Raw genomic sequence first — 21,595 nt, 5'->3', positions numbered from 1 at the left:
TCATCTCCTCTCCCCTCCTCTCATCTCCTCTCCCCTCCCCTACTCTCTTATCCTCTCTACTCACTTCTCCCTTCCCCTCTCCTCTCCTCTCCTCTCCTCTCCTCTCCTCTCATTTCCTCTCCCCACTTCTCCACTTCTCTCATCTCTTCTCATTTCCTCTCCCCACCTCTCCACTCCTCTCATCTCCTCTCATCTCCTCTCACAGGTTCATGACTACATTTCTCGTCCTCTGGCTCTTATCCACACACATGCATAAATCACACATTCAAATGATGTGCCATTTATGCAGAATACTTTGCTCTCCTCATTCAATTACATTTCAATCCAATTTAATGGCTTTATTGGCATGGGAAACATATGTTAACATTGCCAGAGCAAGTGAACTAGATAATAAAGAAAAGGGAAATAAACAATACAAATGGACAGTAAATATTATACTCACAAAAGTTCCACAAGAATAAATACATTACAAATGTCATATTATGTGCAAATAGTTAAAGTACAAAAGGGAAAAAAATAAACATAAATATGGGTTGTATTTACAATGGTGTTTGTTCTTAACTGGTTGCCCTTTTCACAAATCTTGCTGCTGTGATGGCACACTGTGGTATTTCACCCAATAGATATGGGAGTTTATCAAAATTGGGTTTGTTCAAATTCTTTGTGTATCTGTGTTCTCTGACTGTCATCACTCAAGCTTCATTCAATCTTTATCTGGATCCTCAAAGGATCAGAGAGTGATGAGTGTCAATGCTGATGCTGTGTGTTTGATGTACCTATGCATCAGTATGCAAACTGAACAAATGCTCAAAGAAATTACATCTAAAATTGCTGTAGTGAATGAGTTGCCATGCAGAGTGAGTCCCGAGGTTGAGGATACCTTCTACTGTGTGTTCTGTTTTTGACATTGACATTGATATCCAGTTATTTAACTCTCTCTCTCGCTCTCTCTCTCTCTCTCTCTCTCTCTCATATATATATATATATACTCTCTTTTTCTATCTCTATCCTCTATCACCCCCCCCCCCCCCGTCTCTCTTGCTCTCTCTCCATCTCTCCCAATAGTCGTTAATCTTCCTGGGCTGTGTGGCGGCTGCGGGCCTGGGCCTGAATCTGCTCTGTCTGGCTATCTACCTGAGCTGTCTGTGCTGCTGTCGGAAAGACGAGGAGGAGGAGAGCAAGAGGCCCAACTCCTGCTGTGTCACCTGGTCCGCCGTCGTCGCTGGACTCATCAGCTGGTGAGAAAGACACTATTACAATTACTAACCCACCTACTGTCTGTCATGGTAGTCTGTTATGGGACTAGTGGTGGGCTCACAGTCCTGAGAAAATAGAAAATGTCCACAGACAATAGGGTAGGTAGGCGGCCACAGCACTCCAAATGTTTCATTAATAAAAGTCATCCATGTAAGGGAATTTCCTCTTTTTTCACCCAACTTTGAACCTCAATCCAATGACATGGTGACATTTTCTGTGGATTTCACGTTAATTGACAACTCAACCAAATGTAAATCAAAACTAGAAGTTCAACTGACGTCTGTACCCAGTGGGTTGTTTCCCCTCATCAATGTTGTTATATATCAAGGGAAGTACTTAGAATGACATTAGCTGAAAGAATTCCCTTTGATCAAAGACAAGGAGACAAACAAAAATGTACTTCAAAGAACTTTTCACTACCTCACTCTCTTTGTGGTAAAACTTTACAAAGGCTTGAATTATCTAATAGAATCTGTCTGCCAATAGGGTCTGCGGGGAACCCCTTGGCATGTGGGTTACATCATCTGATCTGTATTGATAAGGTTCAGGATCATTGTCATCTCCTGGAAAGTGTCCCAAATGGCACCCTATTCCCTATTTAGTAAAATAATTTTGACGGGGTTTATAGGGCTTTGGTCAAAAGTAGTGCACTATGTAGGGAATAGGGTGTCATTAGGGATTCATCCGAGATGGTCGTCCGCACAATGTGCCCTAATTGAATCTGTTTGGAGCAGTGGGCACTTGTGTCCTCCATCTCGTGACAGTCATCATCTCAGTCCAGTGCTCTGTTCTTATTGAGTTATGCTGGTCACTGGCATTTCCTCTCGTCAGCCATGCTGCAGACAGACAGACACACACACACACACACGCGCGCGCGCACGCACACACGCACACACACACACACACACACACACGCAAACAAACACACACGCGCAAACGAACACACAGACTCACAGTGTTGTAACTTTAATGTGTTACAGAGTTAATGTTTAAGTTAATTTATGGAGCTGTATCTAAAGATATTTCTTTACAGTTATTTACATATGTAATTGTATTGGTTTGTATTGAATTACGCTTTTTGACTGCAAGTTCCAGAATGCACGCCCAATTTTTCCGTTTTTGATTTGTTAAAAAAGTTTGAAATATCCAATAAATGTCGTTCCACTTCATGATTGTGTCCCACTTGTTGTTGATTCTTCACAAAAAAATACAGTTTTATATCTTTATGTTTGAAGCCTGAAATGTGGCAAAAGGTCGCAAAGTTCAAGGGGGCCGAATACTTTCGCAAGGCACTGTATGTGCAGGTGCAAGTTGATTAAGCTGACTTTCCGATAGCATCTTACCTGCATTGCTCTGTAGTATCTAAAGTTGTTAAATGTAACGTGAACAAGTATTATTACTAAAAGAACCTTTCATATCAAACCCGACGTCCCGAGTCATTACTTTGAAGTTAGTAAAATATTTGTGCCGAAACACGGAATATGAGCTGCAACGAAGAAGTGGCTGAAATGGCTGAGGAGGAACGTCGGCATGAAGCAGAAAGAATGAGACGAAAGCGGGGTACCATTCGAGGCACCACAACGCGGATTTTGAATCAGATTGACGTGGAAATATCCCAGTCAAATCCGGATACCGATCACTTGAGTACATTGTTGGAATTGCTATCAGCTAAGGAGGACAGTTTGTTTGAACTCGATCGTGGAATTGAAAAGTTAACGCCATTGGACGGATTATCATGCTGAAGAGTCGTGCACAGAGTGATAATGAAGAAACAGGACGTCAATCCACTACCAGCACGGGTGAGTGACGCTAACTCAAACATATCACAGAGACAATCAGTAAGGCTACCAAAGTTGATTATTGAGAAATTCTATGGAGATGTCAGTATGTGGCAGGAGTTTTGGAGCCAGTATGAGACTGCTATTCACAACAATGATTCACTGTGTAATAAAGAGAAGTTTACCTATCTGAAAACGCATCTCACTGGACCAGCTGCAAAGGCAGTAGCAGGACTGATGTTAACAGACAGTAACTATGATAATGCAATCGCTCTACTCAAGACCAGATTTAGAATTAAAGATCTTGTGATTAGTGCTCACATGTCAAAGCTACTGAATCTCACACCTGTGAAGAAATCCTCTGATCTAAATGCATTGAGGCAGCTATATGATGAATGTGAAATTCAGATTAGGAGCCTGGAATCACTGGGTGTAGTGTCAGAAACCTATGGAAGCCTACTATGCCCAATCTTACTGCAGATGATTCCAGAGGACATAGCTCTTGACTATAGTCGTCATAGGGGAGCAGATGATGAATGGAAGGTGTCTGAGATTATCAGTTTCCTACAGAAAGAGGTTCAGAGCAGGGAGAGAGCGCTACAAGTGACGAGATCATACAACCAACAGAAAGAGAGCAAACCATGGAACAAGTCATGCTTCTCCAATGAAATGAAAACAAAAAGACCCATCTGCTGCAGCATTGCATACAGCCAGCCAGAAGGAACAACAAACGTGTCTATTCTGTGACAGTGCAGACCACAAATCAGAAAACTGCCCTGACCACAATATTGCTACCCGCAAAGAGAAACTAAAGAAAATGGGAAGATGCTTTGTATGTTTAGGACAGAGACACATAGCAAAATTCTGTAAAGTCAAAGATGTGTCATGTGCAACATGTGGAAGCAGACATCACATTCCGGTGCGTACCAGTAAGAGGAGTGAGGTGCAACCCCCTACTGTTTCTGTAGATGCTGTTGTTTCCTCAGTTATTCCTCATTCAGTGAAGATGAAACCAGATGGACAGAACACTGTGTTGCTACAAACGGCAAAGGCATGGGTAGAAGGCCAATCGGGCAGGAAGATAGCTCGTTGCTTACTAGATGGAGGCAGTCAGAGAAGCTTCATACATGAAAACCTTGTGAAGGGCTTGAAGCTACCAGTAATCAGACAAGAGGCACTCACTCTTCACACGTTTGGCTCCTCTGCCCCAGCAACATCCCAACGCAAAACAGTGAAAGTCATCTTGGAGAATGTCTGGGACAAACAGCAGAGAATAGAGATAGAGGCAATTGAAAACCCACAAGTGTGCACAGCTGTGATGAAGGTTCCTGGTGAACGGATTCAGCATGAGCTCAGTAAAAGGGGACTGCAGCTCGCAGACTTTCCAGGAGATGACAATGATCCTGAACTCTCTGTCCTGATAGGAGCCGACTACTACTGGCAGATAGTATCAGGCAGAGTGGAGCAACTGACGGAGACGCTAGTTGCTTTAGAGAGCACCTTTGGATGGTCGGTGCAGGGACCCGTGTCCATGTCAAGTGTCGCCGAGGCAACCTGCATGTTCATCCCACTTGATGAAGACACATTAGTCTCCAAGCAACTGCATGCATTCTGGGAGCTTGAGTCGCTGGGTATTCTAAGCGAGAAAACACAGAACCCAGAGGAAAACGAGGCTCTACAAAGGTTCGAGGAAACAACCACCTTCAAAGATGGGCAATACCATGTGGAGTTGCCATGGAAAATGAGAAATGCCAGAACTCCAAGACAACTATAGAATCGCCAAGAAACGGTTTGAAGGTCTGAAGAAAAGGCTGAAGAAGGATGTGACGTTGTACAGCAGATACAATGAAGTAGTAGAAGACTACTTACAACAAGATATGGCAGAAGATGTGCCCAAGGACAACGCATCAAGTGCAGACAACGTAAAATACTGCTTACCTCACCATGCAGTACTCCGAGAAGATAAGGTGACAACAAACCTGAGAGTGGTGTTTGATGCCTCGTCCCATGAAGATGGCTGTCCATCCCTCAATGACTGTCTACTCACAGGACCGAACCTGAATCCGGATCTGCTCAGCGTTCTGATAAAGTTCAGACTACATGAGATGGCATTCATGGCAGACATCAAGAAAGCTTTCCTACAGATATCCCTAGCAGAGAGAGACAGAGACGCCGTGAGATTTCTATTGCTCACTGGCCCACCAAGGGGAGAAAATGAAGAGGAGCTGCGTGTGCTGAGGATGAAAAGAGTGGTATTTGGAGCTTCCCCAAGTCCAATTTTGCTGGCAGCTACAATCAGGAAGCACCTGAAACAATATGAAACAGAACAACCAGAAGTTGTAGAGATACTGAGAGAGTCACTCTACGTAGATGACTTCATTGCAAGTTCACGCAATGTTGAAGAGGCTTACCTTGTGACTACAACTGCAAAGCAAATGCTGTTGATTGCAGGCATGGACCTCTGCAAATGGATGACCAATTCTCCTGAATTGAAAACAAAATGGGAGGAGAGTACGACAACTGACCACCCGTTGACGTTACAAACACAAGGATTAGTGCTGAAGGTTTTAGGTTTAGTATGCAGGCCGGAAACGGATGACTTTGTGTTTGACCTCAGGCCGCTACTGAGCATTCTAAAGCAAAAGCAAAACACAAAGAGAAGTGTTCTGCAGTCGTCTGCACCTATCTTCGACCCTCTTTGTTTCTTAACTCCCTTCACCATGTTCCAGGAAATGTGGGAGAGGGGACTCAGCTGGGACGAAGAATTACCACCTGATCTGACACAAGAATGGCAACAGTGGTGTTCAGAACTACCCCAGTTACACCAGCTCACCATACCAAGGTGGTACCGAACAGACATGCGGCCACAGAATAACCACACCCTGAAACTACACGTGTTCTGTGATGCAAGTGAAAGGGCTTACAGTATAGTAGCTTACTTTCAAGGTGAGTCACAAGACAGGGAAACAACAAGTCTAGTCGCATCCAAGTCCAGGGTAGCCCCACTTAAGAAAATGACGCCTCCACACCTGGAGCTCATGGGAGCTGTGATTGGAGCGAGACTAGCAAACAACTTGATGACCACACTGAAAATGGAAGAAAAACAGATTAAAATGTGGGCAGACTCGATGATCGTGCTGCATTGGATTTGCAGCTCAGCTCAGAAATGTAAACAGTTTGTTGCGAACAGAGTGACGGAGATCCAGTCCTTGACCAATCCAGAGTCATGGTCACATATTGAAGGGAAAACTAATCCAGCTGACCTCCCTACAAGAGGACAAACTGTTCGAAACTTGACACAGAGCGAGCTATGGTGGAATGGACCCAGAATTCTGACATCACCCAATCAGTCCGAAGAGACTGATGATAACAAGGTTCCTTGAAGAGGTGAATATAGAACTCAAGTCCAGTTGCCAGGTTACTGTACAACTCGCAGAAAACAGCACAGACATTACTGAACCTGTGTTGGAGCTTGAAAGGTACAGCAAACTGAAAAGAGTGTTCAGAGTCACCGCCTGGATAAAGAGATTCATAGCCAATGCTCGTACAACCATAAAGATGCAAGGTGAACTGACTGCTGACGAACTGTTCGATGCAGAAAAGTACTGGATTAAGGTAACACAACAACAGAGTTTTGGACAGGAGATCAAACTACCGAAGGCAGGAAAAAGCCTAAACAATGACTGTAAAATCAGAGAACTGAAACCTTTCCTGGACGAACACAAACTACTCAGTGTAGGAGGAAGACTGCAACAGTCCAACTTCACATTCAGAGAGCAGCACCCATGGGTTCTGCCCAATAAGTACAGATACTCAGAAATGCTGATACAGTACCACCATGAGAAGGTGATGCATTCTGGAGCAAGTGACACTCAGCACCCAACACTAAACAAGGAGGAATTGACACGTAGATGGAAGTACAGGCAGAGACTTGTGACCAGTTTCTGGAACTGTTGGCAAAGAGACTACTTGCTGGATCTAAAGTCAGCACACCGCTGTGACACACCACAGCCCACCCCACTGAAAGCGGGTGACGTTGTACTCATTGGAGAAGATAACACACCCAGACAAACCTGGAAACTAGGAAAGATTGAAGAACTGTTTCCAGGCCGAGATGGCCTAGTTATATCATGTTCAGTTCGTACTGCTTCAGGGACTTTGTTGAGGAGACCTATTCAGTTGATATACTGCCTAGAGATCTAGATGAACAGTTGTTCATCGGGGGGAGAGGATGTTGTAACTTTAATGTGTTACAGAGTTAATGTTTAAGTTAATTCATGGAGCTGTATCTAAAGATATTTCTTTACAGTTATTTACATATGTAATTGTATTGGTTTGTATTGAATTACGCTTTTTGACTGCAAGTTCCAGAATGCCTTGCGACAGGAATGAGAGAGATAACGCGCCAATTATGTGCAGGTGCAAGTTGATTAAGCTGACTTTCCGATAGCATCTTACCTGCATTGCTCTGTAGTATCTAAAGTTGTTAAATGTAACGTGAACAAGTATTATTACTAAAAGAACCTTTCATATCAAACCCGACGTCCCGAGTCATTACTTTGAAGTTAGTTCATCTAAAACACAGTGCATTCAGAAAGTATTCAGACCCCTTTTTGTTACGTTACAGCTTTATTATAAAACGTATTAAATATATTTTTTTCCTCATCAATCTATACACAATACCCCATCATTTTTACAAAATTCTAAAAATGTAAAACTGAAATATCAAATTTACATAAGTATTCAGACCCTTTACTCAGGACTTTGTTGAAGCACTTTTGGCAGTGATTACAGCCTTGTGTCTTCTTGGGTATGACGCTACAAGCTTGGCACACCTGTATTTGGGGAGTTTCTCCCATTCTTCTATGCAGATCACTTCAAGCTCAGTCAGGTTTGATGGGGAGTGTCACTTCACAGCTATTTTCAGGTCTCTCCAGAGATGTTCAATCGGGTTCAAGTCCCTGGCTGGGCCACTCAAGGACATTCAGAGACTTGTCCGGAAGCCACTCCTGCGTTTTCTTGGCTGTGTGCTTTGGGTCGTTGTCCTGTTGGAAGGTGAACCTTCGCCCCAGTCTGAGGTCCTGAGCACTCTGGAGCAGGTTTTCATCAAGGATCTCTCTGTACTTTACTCCGTTCATTTTTCCCTCGAACCTGACTAGTCTCCCAGTCCCTGCCGCTGAAAAACATCCCCACAGCATGATGTTGCCACCACCATACTTTACTGTAGGAATGGTGCCAGGTTTCCCCAAGACGTGACGTTTGGCATTCAGTCCAAAGAGTTCAATCTTGGTTTCATCAGACCAAAGAATCTTTGGGTGCCTTTTGGCAAACTCCAAGTGGGCTGTCATGTTCCTTTTACTGAGGAATGGATTCCGTCTGGCCACTCTACCATAAAGGCCTGATTGGTGGAGTGCTGCAGAGAGGGTTGTCCTTCTGGAAGGTACTCCCATCTCCACAGAGGAACTCTGGAGCTCTGTCAGAGTGACCATTGAGTTCTTGGTCACCTCCTCTGACCAAGGCCCTTTTTATTTTTTATTTTATTTTATTTATTTTATTTTACCTTTATTTAACCAGGTAGGCAAGTTGAGAACAAGTTCTCATTTAGAATTTCGACCTGGCCATGATAAAGCAAAGCAGTTCGACAGATGCAACGACACAGAGTTACACATGGAGTAAAACAAACATACAGTCAATAATACAGTATAAACAAGTCTATATACAATGTGAGCAAATGAGGTGAGAAGGGAGGTAAAGGCAAAAAAGGCCATGGTGGCAAGGTAAATACAATATAGCAAGTAAAACACTGGAATGGTAGTTTTGCAATGGAAGAATGTGCAAAGTAGAAATACAAATAATGGGGTGCAAAGGAGCAAAATAAATAAATTAATTAAATACAGTTGGGAAAGAGGTAGTTGTTTGGGCTAAATTATAGGTGGGCTATGTACAGGTGCAGTAATCTGTGAGCTGCTCTGACAGTTGGTGCTTAAAGCTAGTGAGGGAGATAAGTGTTTCCAGTTTCAGAGATTTTTGTAGTTCGTTCCAGTCATTGGCAGCAGAGAACTGGAAAGAGAGGCAGCCAAAGAAAGAATTGGTTTTGGGGGTGACTAGAGAGATATACCTGCTGGAGCGTGTGCTACAGGTGGGAGATGCTATGGTGACCAGCGAGCTGAGATAAGGGGGGACTTTACCTAGCAGGGTCTTGTAGATGACATGGAGCCAGTGGGTTTCAAATCAAATCCAATTTTATTTGTCACATACACATGGTTAGCAGATGTTAATGCGAGTGTAGCGAAATGCTTGTTTGGCGACGAGTATGAAGCGAGGGCCAGCCAACGAGAGCGTACAGATCGCAATGGTGGGTAGTATATGGGGCTTTGGTGACAAAACGGATTGCACTGTGATAGACTGCATCCAATTTGTTGAGTAGGGTATTGGAGGCTATTTTGTAAATGACATCGCCAAAGTCGAGGATTGGTAGGATGGTCAGTTTTACAAGGGTATGTTTGGCAGCATGAGTGAAGGATGCTTTGTTGCGAAATAGGAAGCCAATTCTAGATTTAACTTTGGATTGGAGATGTTTGATATGGGTCTGGAAGGAGAGTTTACAGTCTAACCAGACACCTAAGTATTTGTAGTTGTCCACGTATTCTAAGTCAGAGCCGTCCAGAGTAGTGATGTTGGACAGGCGGGTAGGTGCAGGTAGCGATCGGTTGAAGAGCATGCATTTAGTTTTACTTGTATTTAAGAGCAATTGGAGGCCACGGAAGGAGAGTTGTATGACATTGAAGCTTGCCTGGAGGGTTGTTAACACAGTGTCCAAAGAAGGGCCGGAAGTATACAGAATGGTGTCGTATGCGTAGAGGTGGATCAGAGACTCACCAGCAGCAAGAGCGACCTCATTGATGTATACAGAGAAGAGAGTCAGTCCAAGAATTGAACCCTGTGGCACCCCCATAGAGACTGACAGAGGTCCGGACAACAGACCCTCCGATTTGACACACTGAACTCTATCAGAGAAGTAGTTGGTGAACCAGGCGAGGCAATCATTTGAGAAACCAAGGCTGTTGAGTCTGCCGATGAGGATGTGGTGATTGACAGAGTCGAAAGCCTTGGCCAGATCAATGAATACGGCTGCACAGTAATGTTTCTTATCGATGGCGGTTAAGATATCGTTTAGGACCTTGAGCGTGGCTGAGGTGCACCCTTCTCCCCCAATTGCTCAGTTTGGCCGGGCGACCAGCTCTAGGAAGAGTCTTGGTGGTTCCAAACTTCTTCCATTTAAGAATGATAGAGGCCACTGTTTTTTTAGGGACTTTCAATGCTGAAGACATTTTCTGGTACCCTTCCCCAGATCTGTGCCTCGATACATTCCTGTCTCGGCACTTTCCTTCAACCTCATGGCTTGGTTTTTGCTCTGACATGCACTGTCAACTGTGGGACCTTTATATAGACAGGTGTGTGCCTTTCCAAATCATGTCCAATTAATTGCATTTACCACAGGTGGACTCCAATCAAGTTATAGAAACATCTCAAGGATGAGCAATGTAAAGGGTCTGAATACTTATGTAAACAAGGTATTTCTGTTTTTTATTTTGAATTGCAAAATTTCTAAAAGCCTATTTTTACTTTGTCATTATGGAGTATTGTGTGTAGATTGATTAGGATTTGTATTTAATCAGTTTGAGAATACTTCTGTAACGTAGAAAAATGTGGAATAAGTCACGGGGTCTGAATACTTTCCGAATGCACTGTACATAAATATACACAAACACACACACCCACACACACATTAAGTGCAGTAGGGTGATCAATGTTAACAGATACCTTATTTAACTCGTTCAGTTCACTGCTGTTGATAAAGACACAAACAGAGGCACAATAATGAATCTCATTGTCTCTAGGCTAGGGTATATTGTTAAACAACACTGACACCCCTTTAAGGGATAATCCACCCCAAACCACTAATTCCTTTGATTAAAAGTGTGAAATAGTGTTAAATCCCACAATGCTTGCAGTTAGTCTCTGCCCAGAGTGAGGGCAGAGTATGTTTCTTTCCCACAGAGATACTTTGAGGAGATGGGAATCTCCATTAGAATCGTATTAATGCCCATTGTGTATGTGGCCCATGCGTTGTCATTGGGCCGCGCGGTGCATTCTGGAAGATTCTGAGACGAGAGCTCTATTTCAATGAGTGAATGGGAAACTATTGAGCACTAGCTCAAAAACCGAACATTAGCATGCATTTCATGAACAAGAAGTACAACATTGCAAATCTTTTCCAAGATGTGAGATAATTAACTTGTTCTCTGTAATATCGCATAGCTTTGGAATCATGACATTACGTACTTTCGAGGAAAATAGGCAGGTTTCTAGACTCATACCCTGACTTTGAAAAGGGATTGCGTGACGATTAGCTTAGCAACTGCGTGACGCAGCATGACAACGTGAATGCGATGGGTCGACAGCCAGTTGGGTGGGGCATTTCTCAATATGATACCTATCTCCTCCTTTCTGTATTATCTCTGTTTCCTACAGACACAGGGCCCATTGCTACATGGTACTTGAAGGAGAAACGGAGTTGAATAATTTGGTATACTTAGATTGAGCACATCTAAGCGAAATATATACTTTGTCATGAGGATATAAACGGATGGATGTGTTCTACACAAGTAGGCCCATACTATCTATTGGCTGATTTGGTGATCTGGAATGGAGGTCATTGTTTTTAAAGCGTTATGAAACATGACAGTGTGTTGTCCCCTATCTCCAGTGATGAGAATTGTCACAATGATGCGTTCCTACACGATTATCTGATTTTCACATACGGACCAATTAGAAGATAAATTATGGGGATTTTTTTTATTTTACCCACTGATGGAACGTGTTCTTTCACCAAATTGACCGGAGATTTCTGATTTTTATTTCTGGGAGTGGATTATCCCTTTAAGGCTGAACAGTTATACCCTAGTTGTTCACGGTTAAGTGTGTTGTCTGACACATTTACTCTGATTTCTCTCTACTCAGATATCCTGCTTTGCCTCATCAACTGTACTGCAGTCAGAAGACACTGAGTTAAAAGACACTTACATTTTCATTACGTGTGACTGCATTATTTAAGCCTGTTGCCTAAAATGGAGAGTGGGTCATCTGTATCACTCCCTCTCTTTTTAACAATGAATTAAGTTATTATTATTTTGTCATGGTGCATGCAAGCCATCAGCCCTGGCCTGGACAAAGGTAGGATAAGTGTCTTTAAGCTCTTGAGTACCAACATGTTAAACAAGGGATGTCCCAAAGGAATATATTTTTTACACAAAAGGCTGAACATGTTAGCTTCACTCATTAGAAGACTTTTCAACATAAAAAAGACTGTTGCAACAGATATCAATGAAGACATGAAAGGCAACCTTTTCAGACCTCCATGAATGGAAATGTTGCTTCAGTTAGTCTTTTTTATAATATCACATACTTCAATGTCAAACACGAGGGTGTTTTTTCCTCTGACGACACTGCTTTGAGTTGTCTGTATCATCCTCTCTGAAGTGTCTTTTCCAAATGTGATAATAGGGTGTGTCCCAAATGGCACCCTATTCCCTATGTAGTGCACTACTTTTGACCTGGGCCCATATGGCTCTGGTCAGAAGTAGTGCACTGTATAGGGAATAGGGTAATATTTGAGATACATCCAAACAAACAGCAATTGAGCCATCTATTCTCGTAGTAATTAAGTCTCCTAGCAGCAAATGTGATACTTATTGTGGGTTCTCCAGGTTGTGGACTGACTTCGGCACTGGGCTGTCTATAGATGGAGTCTTTTGTAATATTATTACAGTGGCCAGATCCTGGTTAGTTGTCTCCTTCAATGCCTGTGTGAAATGAGATAGATGACTCTAGAGAGAGTCATTGTGTAATGAACATGATGGGAAACCCAGCGCTCCAACTAGAAGTGTGTCACAAAACAAACAATACCTCACAATGATGGGGTTCAAAGAACTGAACTAAATAGTGTCATACAGGTGTGTGAACAGGTGATCAGAATTCAGGTGATTGGGATCAGGAGAGTGAGCTGTGTTCAGGGGATCTACGTGTTTGAGAGTGTGAGTTAGAAGCAGACGTTACACATTGGGGCTCCTTTTGTTTTGAAACTGGTGTAGCGGACAGATACTAATCCCGTTACATTGACCCTTTGTGTCTGGGGGAGATTTAAAGAGCTTATGTGAATATACTTAATACGTGTAGACAGACTAGTTCTCTATTTTCACATGAATTGTGTGACAGTGATTGCATTACACTTTTGTGATGATGTATTGGTAGTGATAGTCTGATGGTAGTGACATAAAAAAAAGCGTGATGGTGCCGGAGAGGATGGCTGCCATTTTATTTGCTCTTATTGGCTCTTAACCAACCGTGCTTTTTTTTGTTGCATTGTTTGTAACTTATTTTGTACATAATGTTGCTGCTGCCGTCTCTTATGACCAAAAAGAGCTTCTGGACATCAGAAAAGTGATTACTCACCTCGAATTGGACAAAAAAATAAATAATTAATGAGTCGGACACGAAGGATATACTCCAAACAAGCCCTTATCCCTGTCATTCGCTGGAGAAAGAAACAGAAATTTAGCGGAAAGAGACCGGGTTGCCTTGTGAGAATCTGGCGACGAGTCGCTAATCTGCCTTTGCCATCCATATTGTTAGCCAACGTTCAATCGCTGGAAAATAAATGGGACAAACTGAAAGCATGTATATCCTTCCAACCGGACATTAAAAACTGTAAGATGTTATGTTTTACAGAGTTATGGCTGAATGACGACATTAATAACATACATGTGGCGGGTTATACACTATCGGCAGGATAGAACAGCAGCCTCTGGTAAGACATGGGGCGGTGGCCTATCTATATTTGTAAACAACAGCTGGTGCACGATATCTAAGGAAGTCTCAAGGTTTTGCTCGCCTGAAGTAGAGTATCTGACCAGGATGTCTTGCTCCCAGACAGACTAAACAACTTCTTTGCTCGCTTTGTGGACAATACAGTGCCACTGACATGGCCCGCTACCAAAACCTGCGGACTCTCCTTCACTGCAGCCGACGTGAGTAAAACATTTAAATGTGTTAACCCTCGCAAGGCTGCAGGCCCAGACGGCATCCCCAGCCGCGTCCTCAGAGCATGCGCAGACCAGCTGGCTGGTGTGTTTACGGACATATTCAATCAATCCTTATCCCAGTCTGCTGTTCCCACATGCTTCAAGAGGGCCAGCATTGTTCCTGTTCCCAAGAAAGCTAAGGTAACTGAACTAAACGACTACCGCGCCGTAGCACTCACTTCCGTCATCATGAAGTGCTTTGAGAGACTAGTCAAGGACCATATCACTTCCATCCTACCTGACACCCTAGACCCACTCCAATTTGCTTACCGACCCAATAGGTCCACCCTGGGTCTCGACCCCGCCCTGTGCAACTGGGTACTGGACTTCCTGACGGGCAGCCCCCAGGTGGTGAAGGTAGGTAACAACATCTCCACCCCGCTGATCCTCATCACTGGGGCCCCAGTGTGCGTTCTGAGCCCTCTCCTGTACTCCCTGTTCACCTACGACTGCGTGGCCATGCACGACTCCAACTCAATCATCAAGTTTGCAGACGACACTACAGTGGTAGGCTTGATTACCAACAACGACGAGACGGCCTACAGGGAGGAGGTGAGGGCCCTCGGAGTGTGGTGTCAGGAAAATAACCTCACACTCAACATCAACAAAACAAAGGAGATGATCGTGGACTTTAGGAAACAGCAGAGGGAGCACCCCCCCTATCCACATCGACGGGACAGTAATGGAGAGGGTAGTAAGTTTTAAGTTCCTCGGCGTACACATAACGGACAAACTGAATTGGTCCACCCACTCAGACAGCGTGGTGAAGAAGGCGCAGCAGTGCCTCTTCAACCTCAAGAGGCTGAAGAAATTTGGCTTGTCACCAAAAGCACTCACAAACTTTTACACATTCACAATCGAGAGCATCCTGTCGGGCTATATCACCGCCTGGTACAGCAACTGCTCCGCCCACAACCGTAAAGCTCTCCAGAGGGTAATGAGGTCTGCACAACGCATCACAGAGGGCAAACTACCTGCCCTCCAGGACACCTACACCACCCGATGTCACAGGAAGGCCATAAAGATCATCAAGGACAACAAGCACCCGAGCCACTGCCTGTTCACCCCGCTATCATCCAGAAGGCGAGGTCAGTACAGGTGCATCACAACAGGGACAGAGAGACTGAAAAACAGCTTATATCTCAAGGCCATCAGACTGTTTGTCACGGCTGGCTGAAGGACTGGACCAAGGTGCAGCATGGCAAGCGTACATTTTCTCTTTATTAAAAATGACACCGACAAAACAAAGAACAAAACCAAACCGTGAAGCTTTGGGCTATGTGCCCTGAACAAAGTCAAAGTTAACTTCCCACAAAACAGGTGGGGGAAAAAGGTACCAAAGTATGGTTCTCAATCAGAGACAACGATAGACAGCTGTCCCTAATTGAGAACCATACCAGGCCAAGACATAAATACAAAACATAGAAAAAAGGACATAGAATGCCCACCCTAGTCACACCCTGGCCTAACCAAAATAGAGAATAAAAAGCCTCTCTATGGCCAGGGCGTGACACTGTTAAACAGCCACCACTAACATACTGACTCAACTCCAGTCACTTTAATAATGGAAAAATGTATGTAAAAATGTATCACTAGCCACTTTAAACAATGCCACTTTTATATGTTACATACCCTACATTACTCATCTCATATGTATATACTGTACACGTTACCATCTACTGCATCTTGCCTATGCCTTTCTGTACCATCACTCATTCATATATTTTTATGTACATATTCTTCATCCCTTTACACTTGTGTGTATAAGGTAGTTGTTGTGAAATTGCTAGGTTAGATTACTCGTTGGTTATTACTGAATTGTCGGAACTAGAAGCACAAGCATTTCGCTACACTCGCATTAACATCTGCTAACCATGTGTATGTGACAAATAACATTTGATTTGATCTCATGATAAGTTGTAGACCACACTATCTACCTAGAGAGTTTTCATCTGTGTTTTTCGTAGCTGTCTACATACCACCACAGACCAACGCTGGCACTAAAACCGCACTCAATGCGCTCTATACTGCTATAAGCAAACAGGAAAACACTCATCCAGAGGCTGTGTTCCTAGTGGCCGGGGACTTTAATGCAGGGAAACTGCATTTAATGCAGGGAAATCCGTTTGACCTAATTCTATCCTCATAATTCCATGCGAAAATTAAAGCAGGAAGCACCAGTGACTCGGTCTATAAAGTTGTCAGATGAAGCAGATGATGAACTACAGGACTGTTTTGCTAGCACAGACTGGAATATATTCCGGGATTCTTCCGATAGCATTGAGGAGAACACCACATCAGTCACTGGTTTCATCAATAAGTACATCAATGACGTCGTCCCCACAGTGACTATACGTACATACCCCAACCAGAAAGCCATAGATTACAGGAAACATTCGCGCTGAGCTCAAGGGTAGAGCTGCCGCTTTGAAGGAGCGGGAGTCTAACCCGGAAGCTTATAAGAAATCCCGCTATGCCCTCCGACGAACCATCAAACAGGCAAAGCGTCAATACAGTACTAGGATTGAATCAATCTACACCAGCTCCGATGCTCATCGGATCTGGCAGGGCTTGCAAACTATTACAGACTACAAAGGGAAGAACAGCCAAGAGCTGCCCAGTGACACGCGCATACCAGACGAGCTAAACTACTTCTATGCTTTCTTCGAGGCAAGTAACGCTGAAACATGCATGAGAGCATCAGCTGTTCCGGAAGACTGTGTGATCACGCTCTCCGCAACCGATGTGAGTAAGACCTTTAAACAGGTCAACATTCACAACGCCGCAGGGCCAGACGGATTACCAGGATGTGTACTCCGAGCATGCGCTGACCAACTGGCAAGTCTCTTCACTGACATTTTGAACCTCTCCCTGTCTGAGTCTGTAATATCAACATGTTTCAAGCAGACCACCATAGTCCCTGTGCCCAAGAACACTAAGGTAACCTGCCTAAATGACTTCCGACCACTAGCACTCACATCTGTAGCCATGAAGTGCTTTGAAAGGCTGGTCATGGCTCACATCAACAGCATTATCCCAGATACCATAGACTAGAGGTCGATCGATTAATCGGAATGGCCGATTAATTAGGGCCGATTTCAAGTTTTCATAACAATCGGAAATCTGTATTTTTGGGCGCCGATTTCCGATTATTTTTTTTAAATTAAAATGTACATTTTTTAGACATTTTATTTAACTAGGCAAGTCAGTTAAGAACACATTCTTATTTTCAATGACTGCCTAGGAACTGTGGGTTAACTGCCTTGTTCAGGGGCAGAACAACAGATTTTCACCTTGTCAGCTCAGGGGTTCCAATCTTGCAACCGCACAGTTAACTAGTCCAACGCTCTAAATCAAATCAAATCAAATGTATTTATATAGCCCTTCGTACATCAGCTGATATCTCAAAGTGCTGTACAGAAACCCAGCCTAAAACCCCAAACAGCAAGCAATGCAGGTGTAGAAGCACGGTGGCTAGGAAAAACTCCCTAGAAAGGCCAAAACCTAGGAAGAAACCTAGAGAGGAACCAGGCTATGTGAGGTGGCCAGTCCTCTTCTGGCTGTGCCGGGTGGAGATTATAACAGAACATGGCCAAGATGTTCAAATGTTCATAACTGACCAGCATGGTCAAATAATAATAATCACAGGCAGAACAGTTGAAACTGGAGCAGCAGCACGGCCAGCTGGACTGGGGACAGCAAGGAGTCATCATGTCAGGTAGTCCTGAGGCATGGTCCTAGGGCTCAGGTCCTCCGAGAGAGAGAAAGAAAGAGAGAAAGAGAGAATTAGAGAGAGCATACTTAAATTCACACAGGACACCAGATAGGACAGGAGAAGTACTCCAGATATAACAAACTGACCCTAGCCCCCCGACACATAAACTACTGCAGCATAAATACTGGAGGCTGAGACAGGAGGGGTCAGGAGACACTGTGGCCCCATCCGATGACACCCCCTGACAGGGCCAAACAGGAAGGATATAACCCCACCCACTTTGCCAAAGCACAAGCCCCACACCACTAGAGGGATATCTTCAACCACCAACTTACCATCCTGAGACAAGGCCGAGTATAGCCCACAAAGATCTCCGCCACGGCACAACCCAAGGGGGGGGGCAACCCAGACAGGAAGATCACATCAGTGACTCAACCCACTCAAGTGACGCACCCCTCCTAGGGACGGTATGAAAGAGCCCTAGTAAGCCAGTGACTCAGCCCCTGTAATAGGGTTAGAAGCAGAGAATCCCAGTGGAAAGAGGGGAACCGGCCAGGCAGAGACAGCAAGGGCGGTTCGTTGCTCCAGAGCCTTTCCGTTCACCTTCACACTCCTGGGCCAGACTACACTCAATCATATGACCCACTGAAGAGATGAGTCTTCAGTAAAGACTTAAAGGTTGAGACCGAGTTTGCGTCTCTCACATGGGTAGGCAGACCGTTCCATAAAAATGGAGCTCTATCGGAGAAAGCCCTGCCTCCAGCTGTTTGCTTAGACATTCTAGGGACAATTAGGAGGCCTGCGTCTTGTGACCATAGCGTACGTGTAGGTATGTACGGCAGGACCAAATCAGAGAGATAGGTAAGAGCAAGCCCATGTAATGCTTTGTAGGTTAGCAGTAAAACCTTGAAATCAGCCCTTGCCTTGACAGGAAGCCAGTGTAGGGAGGCTAGCACTGGAGTAATATGATACATTTTTTGGGGTTCTAGTCAGGATTCTAGCAGCCGTTTTTATTGCACTCCACGAGTAGCCTGCCTGTTACGCGAATGCAGTAGAAGCCAAGGTAAATTGCTAGCTAGCATTAAACTTATCTTATAAAAAACAATCAATCACAATCACTAGTTATAACTACTAATCCAGGTTAGCAGGCAATATTAACCAGGTGAAATTGTGTCATTTCTCTTGCGTTTATTGCACGCAGAGTCAGGGTATATGCAACAGTTTGGGCCGCCTGGCTCATTGCGAACTAATTTGCCAGAATTTTACGTAATTATGACATACATTGAAGGTTGTGCAATGTAACAAGAATATTTAGACTTAGGGATTCCACCCGTTAGATAAAATACCGAACGGTTCCGTATTTCACTGAAATAATAAACGTTTTGTTTCCGGATTCGATCATATTAATGACCAAAGGCTCGTATTTCTGTGTGTTATTATGTTATAATTAAGTCTGATTTGATAGAGCAGTCTGACTGAGCTGCAGCAGGCCCGTAATCATTCATTCAAAAAGCACTTTAGTGCGTTTTGCCAGCAGCTCTTCGCAAGCACAGCACTGTTTATGACTTCAAGCCTATCAGCCTAATGGCTGGTGTAACCAATGTGAAATGGCTAGCTAGTTAGCTGGGTGTGCGCTAATACTGTTTCAAACGTCACTCGCTTTTAGATTTGGAGTAGTTATTCCCCTTGCGCTGCAAGGGCCGCGGCTTTTGTGGAGCGATGGGTAACGATGCTTCGAGTGTGGCTGTTGTCGATGTGTTCGAGCCCAGGTAGGGGCAAGGAGGGGGACGGAAGCTATACTGTTACACTGGCAATACTATAGTGCCTATAAGAACATCCAATAGTCAAAGGTATATGAAATACAAATGGTATAGAGAGAAATAGTCCTATAAATACTAAATTAACTACAACCTAAAACCTCTTACCTTGGAATATTGAAGTCTCATGTTAAAAGGAACCACCAACTTTCATATGTTCTCATGTTCTGAGCAAGGAACTTAAACATGAGCTTTTTTACATGGCACACATTTTTACATGGCACATAGTACTTTCTTTTGCATTATTTAAACCAAATTGAATATGTTTCATTTTTTATTTGAGGCTAAATTGATTTTATTGATGTTTTATATTAAGTTAAAATAAGTGTTAATTCAGTATTGTTGTAATTGTCATTATTAGAAATAAAAAATTCAGCCATTTAATCGGTATCGGCTTTTTTGGTCCTCCAATAATCGGTATCGGTATCGGCTTTTTTGGTCCTCCAATAATCGGTATCGGCTTTTTTGGTCCTCCAATAATCGGTATCGGTATCTGCTTTTTTGGTCCTCCAATAATCGGTATCGGTATCGGCTTTTTTTGGTCCCCCAATAATCGGTATCGGCTTTTTTGGTCCTCCAATAATCGGTATCGGTATCGGCTTTTTTGGTCCTCCAATAATCGGTATCGGCTTTTTTGGTCCTCCAATAATCGGTATCCGTATCGGCTTTTTTGGTCCTCCAATAATCGGTATCGGTATCGGCTTTTTTGGTCCTCCAATAATCGGTATCGGTATCGGCTTTTTTGGTCCTCCAATAATCGGTATCGGCTTTTTTGGTCCTCCAATAATCGGTATCGGCTTTTTTTTGTCCCCCAATAATGGGTATCGGTATCGGCTTTTTTGGTCCTCCAATAATCGGTATCGGTATCGGCTTTTTTGGTCTTCCAATAATCGGTATCGGTAGCGGCTTTTTTGGTCCTCCAATAATCGGTATCAGCTTTTTTGGTCCTCCAATAATCGGTATCGGTAGCGGCTTTTTTGGTCCTCCAATAATCGGTATCGGCTTTTTTGGTCCTCCAATAATCGGTATCCGTATCGGCTTTTTTGGTCCTCCAATAATCGGTATCGGTATCGGCTTTTTTGGTCCTCCAATAATCGGTATCGGCTTTTTTGGTCCTCCAATAATCGGTATCGGTATCGGCTTTTTTGGTCCTCCAATAATTGGTATCGGTAGCGGCTTTTTTGGTCCTCCAATAATCGGTATCGGTAGCGGCTTTTTTGGTCCTCCAATAATCGGTATCAGCTTTTTTGGTCCTCCAATAATCGGTATCGGTAGCGGCTTTTTTGGTCCTCCAATAATCGGTATCGGTATCGGCTTTTTTGGTCCTCCAATAATCGGTATCGGTAGCGGCTTTTTTGGTCCTCCAATAATCGGTAGCGGCTTTTTTGGTCCTCCAATAATCGGTATCGGTAGCGGCTTTTTTGGTCCTCCAATAATCGGTATCCGTATCGGCTTTTTTTGGTCCTCCAATAATCGGTATCGGTATCGGCTTTTTTGGTCCTCCAATAATCGGTATCGGTATCGGCGTTGAAAAATCATAATCGGTCGACCTCTACCATAGACCCACTCCAATTTGCATACCGCCCCACCTGGACAAAAGGAACACCTGTGTGAGAATGCTATTCATTGACTACAGCTCAGCGTTCAACACCATAGTGCCCTCAAAGCTCATCAATAAGCTAAGAACCCTGGGACTAAACACTTCCCTCTGCAACTGGATCCTGAACTTCCTGATGCCCCCCACCCTAATCGGTTGCATCACTGCCTGGTATGGCAACTGTTCGGCCTCTGACCGCAAGGCACTACAGAGGGTAGTGCGTAGGGCCCAGTACATCACCGGGGCCATCCAAGCTTCCTGCCATCCATGACCTCTATACCAGGCGG

General features: G+C 43.9%; 1 protein-coding gene across 2 annotated transcripts in view; it reads left to right on the top strand.

The window, feature by feature from the left end:
- The window catches only part of ttyh2 (tweety family member 2), a 117,205-nt gene that overhangs the window by 25,921 nt on the left and 69,689 nt on the right, over window positions 1-21,595 (top strand). For both annotated transcript variants that reach the window (XM_021576242.2, XM_021576244.2), the window contains exon 2: window positions 1,066-1,238. In XM_021576242.2, the coding sequence (XP_021431917.1) occupies window positions 1,066-1,238 (173 nt within the window). The remainder of the gene's footprint in view (window positions 1-1,065; window positions 1,239-21,595) is intronic.

Source organism: Oncorhynchus mykiss, chromosome 20 (genome assembly GCF_013265735.2).
Source record: "Oncorhynchus mykiss isolate Arlee chromosome 20, USDA_OmykA_1.1, whole genome shotgun sequence".
Taxonomy (NCBI): Eukaryota; Metazoa; Chordata; class Actinopteri; order Salmoniformes; family Salmonidae; genus Oncorhynchus; species Oncorhynchus mykiss.
Note: the sequence above shows the minus strand (reverse complement) of the source record. Positions and strands in the feature narration are given on the sequence as shown.